Source organism: Carettochelys insculpta, chromosome 10 (assembly GCF_033958435.1).
Source record: "Carettochelys insculpta isolate YL-2023 chromosome 10, ASM3395843v1, whole genome shotgun sequence".
Taxonomy (NCBI): domain Eukaryota; kingdom Metazoa; phylum Chordata; order Testudines; family Carettochelyidae; genus Carettochelys; species Carettochelys insculpta.
The window spans coordinates 38,061,480-38,069,579 of NC_134146.1; the positions used below are offsets into that span (position 1 = coordinate 38,061,480).

General features: G+C 45.0%; 1 protein-coding gene across 8 annotated transcripts in view; it reads right to left on the reverse strand.

Annotated features, from left to right (window-relative positions):
* The window catches only part of TNIK (TRAF2 and NCK interacting kinase), a 319,291-nt gene extending 313,398 nt beyond the window's left edge, over positions 1–5,893 (reverse strand). For all 8 annotated transcript variants that reach the window (XM_075004331.1, XM_075004329.1, XM_075004324.1 and 5 more), the window contains exon 1: positions 5,470–5,893. In XM_075004331.1, coding sequence (XP_074860432.1) covers positions 5,470–5,526 — 57 coding nt within the window. In that variant the 5' untranslated portion in view covers positions 5,527–5,893. The remainder of the gene's footprint in view (positions 1–5,469) is intronic.
* Positions 5,894–8,100: the final 2,207 nt, after the last annotated feature.

An 8,100-nucleotide genomic window follows, 5' to 3' on the forward strand; every position in this document is an offset into this window, starting at 1 on the left:
TGTGCTTTGGAGGGGCTCTACAGTGGCTCCATCAACTGTCCTATGGACAGGACCCCGTGTGTTATGGGGAGTTACCAGAGAGCCCAGTGCACGAATAATAGAACCCAGCAGTCGGCTCCACTCTGCCCTACCCTGCCGCATTCTCCCAGCACACTTCGATGTGATTCACCCTTGGCAACAGGAAGCAGAGCACCCCAACCACAGGGTGCTCCACTTCCCACAGCTGCAGAGAAGCAGAGCACTGCCAGCTGGACAAGGGCAGTAGGGAGAAGGCTGCCAGGTTGATCTGGCTCCCGCTGCTGTGGTGAATGTATGAGGGGGGACCCTGGCTACCACCATGCACCAGGCCCTCCAACAATCCCTCAGTTCATGTTGCTTGGGGGAGGGGACTTTGGCAAAGGGGTGGAACGGGGCAAGACTTAGGGAAAGAGAGAAAGGAAGTCATGCACCTGGGGTACTGGAGAGGGTTACCCCAGGCCTTGCACTCCCTACAGAAGGCCCTGCCTGTAGGTGGTCTATGGCAGCTGACTCAGGCTCATGGGCCTCAGACTGTGGGGCTGTAAAACTGCAGTGTAGATGTTTGAGCCGTGGCACAACATCTGGGAGGGGTCCCATAAAGAGACACAGGTTATAAAACCTCTTAAAGGAAAAACAAAATCTTTAAGGACCTGACAGAGAGAGCACTATTGTATGCTGATTTACAGCATGGTTGTAAATTTAATAGTCGCAAAAATGTCCTTTTGAATCTCTAGTTACTTATATCCTCATCTGTATCTCAAGAGCCTGCACTATTTCTGATGTGAATATTATTCTGCTAATATCCAAGCCAACTCAGTTTGTTCTGCTATTAAATATGTTGAAAGGACTGGCAAAAATATAAAATAATAGCTTCCAACACAGTACAAATGAATATTGTTTTGTTTTTCTAATCCATGTTAGTGTACAAACTGTGTTGCTACCTGTTCTTAGATATCTTCATCATCTTCACTTGCAGTTTTCCATGACATTAACTATACTTATCAGCCTTCTGGATGATTAATATGTCAATAATTTTTCCAACATATAAGGCCTTATCTGTGTTTTCTGGTGCCTTTGGCTTTCCGTGTGAAATCCAAGGCACACTGATGCAATGATTATGAGCACTTTATAAAATGATTAGTGGAGACAAACAGTGAAGGAGGCAGAACTGGGCCATAAATATGCGTACCAGGTTCACCAAACCACGTAGTTTAAGCAGGTCACACCTCAATGCATAATTTTTGATTGCTTCAGATGTTTATTCCACATGCACATACTACTGTAGTGGGCCAGTCTCTGGCTGTTATAAATACCAATGCAGAAATATTTTTTTTAATGTCATTCATTAATGTCTGCTTACAGTCCAATTCTGCAAATTCCTGCTCAGTCAAGTAGTTGATGGGACCACCTGGGCCACTAAAAGGCTTCTGTGTAAACGGGTTTGCAGGATCCTTGGTTTAATTCACATGTTATTCAATATTTAACTTCACATCACAGAATCATAGAATACTAGAACTCAAAGGGACGTCAAGAGATCATGAAGTCCAGGCTCCTGCCCTCACAGCAAGACCAAGCACCGTTTAGTTAATTCCTGACCAATGTTTATCTAACCTGCTCTTAAATATCTTCGATAAAGATCATTTAAAAATCAATTGTAATGGAGAATATACCCCTATTATTTGACCGAAAAGGAAACAAGGAGAAAAAAATACTGACAACCTCCTTATTAAGAACTAGCAGTAAGTTCACTTGACTGCTTATTAATAGGCACATTTACTGTGCATTATATTATCTTTCTGACTGGTACATTTACAAAAACGAATTTTCAGTTGAATTCTGAAACATTTCAGAAGCGTTTCTGTTAGTATTTCCTATTTGATTGTAGGCATGAACTATTATATCAGCCTAGTGTTGAATGGCCGTCTGCTTCTGGCTTATAACATTTTAAAGAGTTATTTCTCATTATTTCATACGTTTAGAGAAATGGATAATGTTTCCTGTACCCAGACATACACATTTACAAAGCTGCAGCAACATGGCTTTCCTGATTTTGTAAGAAATTAAATTGTGTGGGCCTTATGAAATTATTCCTCGCTGATATATTTTATGCTCTGGCAGCAAATTTACTATTGATTTCTGATTCACACACTGTGGAATGATTGAAAATCCTCAACATATCAGCTGAATAACCTTCAGTTATTCTAAGTGCTAAATGAATTTAGTTTAGAAGATCTATTCCAAAACAAATTAGGGACCCCTATTTTGTTTGACTTAAATAGTTTAATCAACGTGCCATAAATAGGCCTCTCCCATCTACATTATTCAGTGTTTGGTATTCCTTCACTTTGGATTTTGTGCCTATCCAGGAACTGTCTGTTACCTCCAGGAAATGTATACCATGCATAGTGGGAGAAAAAGGCATTAGAAAAGAGAATGAAGTTCCAAATGAGTTAATGACATGTGCCATATTCCTCACAGCTAGATGTTGAGAAAAAAATTGATCTCTATTGCTAAGGGCTACTTCTGAGTCAGAGCAGCAGCTCAGCCTGGGTCTTGCTGACCTTGGCTCATCATGTAGGGTCAAATGTTCACATAAATTAACTGTTCTTGAATAATTTATCTGGTATAGAAGATATAAATAATCTTTCCTCCAACAAAATACAGGTATCTTAATTTTTGGAGCTCTGGACAGACTGTCTTCACTTTGGTAGGTGAAGATTCACAGTATGCCCTTTGTTTTCTTCTATGCCCTCCTTCCCCACCTGTGAATATTGGCATCAGTCATTCTTCAGGGGTTCAAAGTGGCAGCACAGAGAGACATATCATCTAAATGCTGTTTAAGCCAATAGATCTTGTGGCTGACTAAATTAATGGAGGCTGGAGTTGGGAGGATAGGCACACAATGCCATGGAGAGAGTACATAGCAAGAGTCATTATGAATGCAGTTTCAGCAAAGGATTTCATATCTCCATTTCTGGAATTATTTCCATTTCTGGAATAATTTTTTTTAATACAAACGAAGTCCTGCTAAGAGGCCAAAAGAATAGCAATTATTTTGGACAGAATGTATCTTGCACAACACCTGTTATTTTAACCCACCTGCTGACAACACACACACACACACACACACACACACACACACACACACACACACACACACAACAAAAATATAACAACATAATTTTAAAACAGTCAGATCCTTAGTACTAAAAAAATTCTTAATGTGTTGTAAGAACATTAAACTGCTGATGTTCCATAAAAGGACAGTTATGTCAGAGCTCATTCTTCTCTCAGATTACATTTCCTTTACACGGGTGTTAACATTTATCTGGATATTCACCAGCACAAGTGAAGGTGAATTGGACCTTAATGTTTATTTTTAAAATGCATGGTCCTAATATTACAATCTTGTCCACACCTTGAACTGCTGAGCAATCATTTCACCATTATTCAACCAGAAACCTGAAAGTGGGGCAAATGAATCAGACAGGAATCTTGTTTCCACTGAAGCAAATAATATTTCTACAACCTACTCCAAAAAGTCTTTCGTGGATGCCACCTTTAAATTTATTTTTCTTTCACAAAAAAACTCAGTGCCAGCCGTATTGCTGTAATAAAGCAAGAATAAGCCTTCAGACAGGAATTTCAGCAGCCATGCCTATGTTAGTCACTGAAAGGAGCAGAACCTAACAGTTAGCTGAAATCAGCAATATAGTCTAAGCACCAAAACGATGGAAGAAAACGAGTTACAGAAATAGGAAGGGGAAAGGAATAGGAAGGATCACAAAGAAAGTGATGGCTGCCATATTTGGTAAATTAGAAATCGAAATAGTACATTTTAAATTCAAATAAGAACCTAGCTTTAGTAAATTGGGGATGGGGTAGCTAATGACAACATATAAAGATGATCACACACAAAAGCTCCTAAAATATGGTAGTAGTAATAGTAATAAAATAGTAATAATAATATCACCTAATAAATTGTTTTGTTAGTCTTTAAAGTGCTATATGACTGCTTTTTTGTTTTGATAAAAGCTCCAGGGTGTAGCGTCAATGTGTAACAATGAGCTGTACCACCAGGTGTGACCCTCCAGGCCCCCGTACCCCGCTACCACCTCTGTGTTAATAGCCAGCACCAATTCAGTTCCACTGGCGACCCGTGTGTGTATATACAAATACACACTTACAAAGGTGAATGTGCAAGCTAATAAGCACATATTTAATCAAGACCTGTAAGACAAGCTGGTGCCTGATGAGAATGCCAAGGAGAGGTGCATCCCATTCTCCTGAGGCCAAGGGAGGTGAGGAGGGAAATAATTCTGGGATCATTATGTGCAAATTTCACAACAATAACAGCAAGATGGACTCGATCACCCCCTCGCTCCAGACAGGGGAGAGGCAGCAGCAGAGCCAGGCCCCAAGCAAGAGCATGCAGATCAGCGGGGGGGTGGGGAGGACTGCTGCTGTAAGGATGGCCACAGCGCTGAGGGCAAACGAAAAGCAAAGCCACATCCTCCCTTTGTGTGTGCATTAAAGTCAGTGCGGGGGTGAAGGAAAGGCAGTGTCTTGTGTATGTGCATTAAAGGCTCCGTGTGCGTGTGTGTGTGTAACAGAGTAACAGGGAGAGAGAGACAATTCAAACCAGTGTCTCTGGCACCTGCCTGAACCCAGCTGCTAGGGAAAGTCACACCTCTCGGTGCAACACACCCGCAGAGACAGGCCAGCCCACACACACACACACACACAACATGGCCAGCCCCCCACCCCCCCAACACACACACAATGTCAGCATCTCCGCCCCGGCGCTCAGGGCTTGCTACCTGGCAGCCGCAGCAGCTTAGTTGGGCACCAGCGCTCACACTGCTGCGGGCCCACCAGCCACTGGAGGACCGGACACGCCTGGACTCATCCCCACCTCGCCCCGTGCCGACCCCAAAACCGACCGGGATCTCCATCCCCCCCGCGCCTCGGCAGCCGGGTGAACACACACCTCGCTGGGGCGGGGGGCAGGCCGGGCTACAGAAACGTCAGGCGCTCTGGACCAGCCGGTTGTAGTTAGATTTTTGTTCCTCTGCTTGGATCTTCAGAAAGCATCACACACACACACACACACACACGCACAGACGCGCGCGCGCGCACACACTCACACAGAGATACACGCGCGCGCGCGCGCGCGCACACACAGATACACACACACACACAGAGATACACACACGCACGCGCGCGATAACGGCTGCTCTCTCTCACGCGCGCGCGCGAACAGGCGCGCCCCGCGCTGCAGCCCAATCACCCGGGCACAGGCGAAGCCGTGCCCCCCACCCCCACCCCCACCCCGCGCGCGCCTACAATAGCAAACTTGTCTCGTGCAGCGCCAGGCGGGCGCAGGGGCAGGGGCAGGGGCAGGGGCAGGGGCGGCGGGATGAGGAGCCGGCTTGTTTGGGTTTTGCTCACCCTCAGGGCGGAAAGATCGATCTCGTCCAGGCTCCGCGCCGGAGAATCACTCGCCATGTTTACTTCTTTGCCGGTGAAACTGACCACGGATAAGACCTGAACCGCTGCGACCTTCTGCTCGGATTCCCCCCGCTGGGTCTATTCCCCGCCTCTCCTCATGCGGGGCTCAGAGGGGAGACACCTCGCAGCACGCCGAGGAACACCGCCACACACGTCCCCAAAAGCAAAACAAAAATCCCTCAGCAAAGAGTGCCCGTGCAAATCTCCCCTGGCTTGCAATCCTTTCGAGCGGGAGCGGGAGGCCGGTGCCAGGCTACGGGCGCTGCTGGGGAGTGGGTGTATTTAAATGGAACATGCTTTCTGCTTGGCTGGGGATGGCGGCTGCATTGGCTGCTGTGATAACGAGACACATCCACTCCGCCAGTCGGAGGGAGAGAGCGCCACACGGGTGTCTATCACGGCTTCCTGGGAGGAGTGAGTGTCACGGAGTGGGTGTTGCCTTCCCTCAGGAGAGAAGCAGCGTTTCCAGGCCATGCGCTGGCGCTCTCCTGCTGGGAAAGGAGAGGTCAGACCTGCCCGACCCTGCTGATTCCTGGACGTGTAACCCTCAGGATAAACCATCAGGATAAAGACTCTGTGGGTTCAAAGGAAATAAAACACCGCCCTCATTCCCACAAACACACACAGACATCCTGCAGTTGGAGCACCACAAAAGTCCGGATCTGTCCTTGTGGACAATCTGAGAAGCCCTGTGGCTGTTCCTGCTTTAAGAGCAAAATCTGGACCCTGAAGCCCAGCCTGATAATACTGGGGGGCGGGGGAAGCATACAGGGTACCTGGGTACTGCTGCCTTCAGCCCATTTTAAGCACTATGTTCCCAAGCTTTATTGTCTAAATGGAAAAATGTAGACAAGCCAAAAAAACAAAAACAAAACAAAATGTCCAGGCTCTCTGGCAAAATCATGCAGCAGGTCTGCAAAAATGTATATGGGGTCCTTCTAGATTCAGATAGTTCTATTTAAATCCCAAATCCAAGCACACAAGCAGCCCTAGAGAGAACTCTAGCTCCCCAAATTCTACTGCAAAAATCCAGATGTCTCTTAACAAAAGCACCACAAATATTTAGCAGCTGGATCCTTCCTTTTTGGCCCCAAGTCCTCTAACTGTACCATTAACATGGAAAACACGAGATTCCACTCCTCCTTCACCGTAAGAATTCAGCATTCCACATTGCAGTGCAGGAGAAGCCACTTACTGTATATTAGATTTGGGGGCTGGGGACCAAAAATTGCCAAGATTCAGATGCTTGAACACAGGTTTTTGCAGCACTGGTGTTCCACGTTGTCTTAGGATCTGAAGTTGTTAGAGGTAGGAGTGACTACACTTATTCTCTCCTATGCCCATCAATATGGGGATGAGGCCTAAAAATTAGTTTGAACCAATAGGATTCAAATATCAGATTTGGGAGGGCAGTTGCAGTGCTCTTGCTCTGGGATGTGTCAATAACTGGATTTTTTTTTCCAGTAGATGCAGCTAGACTTGTTTTCTACTTTGTATAATGTTGGGTCTGGGGGCAAGACTCAGTAGAATCTAGCAGAATGCAGGAAGAGCCATCTTTTCCCATTTCCCTTAGTTGTTAGTGTCAGCCACCCCCACACCTGGTACGTTCCATGCATGTTTTGCCTCAGGAAGGATATTATAGAAGATGCACTGGAAAGACTGTCAAACTTCACAGGTTTTTGTGGGGATCTTACAAAACGTAGATCTGTGAAGTGGCAACACAACCACACAGGAACATGTGTGTGGGAGACAAGGTTGTATTTTAATTGTGCTTTATGGATTAAAATGCTTGCTCTTTGCACTTCTTTTTGAGTAGCAAACATTCATGTAACTAACAGAAAGGCTTCATGCCTGCAGCTAGTGAGAAAAGGGCCTTGTAGTCTGAGGTGCACTTATTAGCTGGAGTAATAGAGGAAGCAGAGCCAACCAACAGCAGGCTAACCTAGCAAAACAGAGCCTACAGACTAAAATTTCCACATAAGAAAGGATCTAAACCAGTAGCAGATCCAGGGACAGCACATAGCTCCGCCTCACTTTGTCCCCTCTGTTGACAGTCACTGTGTTGTCTGCACAGTGAATACCCTGCAGGGCAGGAAGTTCAGAGCTCTAGAACTGAATCAATGTCTTATTATCATCATTAGCACTGATGGCAGAGTTACTGATACAGGAAGAGAAATGGATCAACAGCGTCTTCACCCCGTGCTGGTAGTTACAGCATTTCCCCCTAATTTAAAGTGCAAACCAAAAAATAATTCTTTTAATTGGACTGCCAAATGTCTCAGGTAACTGAAATATACAGAAAAATAGAATCTGAAAGCATTTTAGTGGCACAGTGTTGCAAGCCCAGTTGGTCTGCTGTCAAGGTTTCCTGTACAACAATAAGGAAATCAGTAACATATTGCAAAAAGGTTAATCTCTGAAGACATTTAAATGATCTAATTTAGACTCAAATTTTAAAGTATGGGGATGAAGAATTTTACAAAACAATGGAACAATCAAATTGGTGATATTATTCTCTTACTTTTAAACAATAGAATTGTCTTTTAAACCTAGTGTTGTTTATACTGGTTG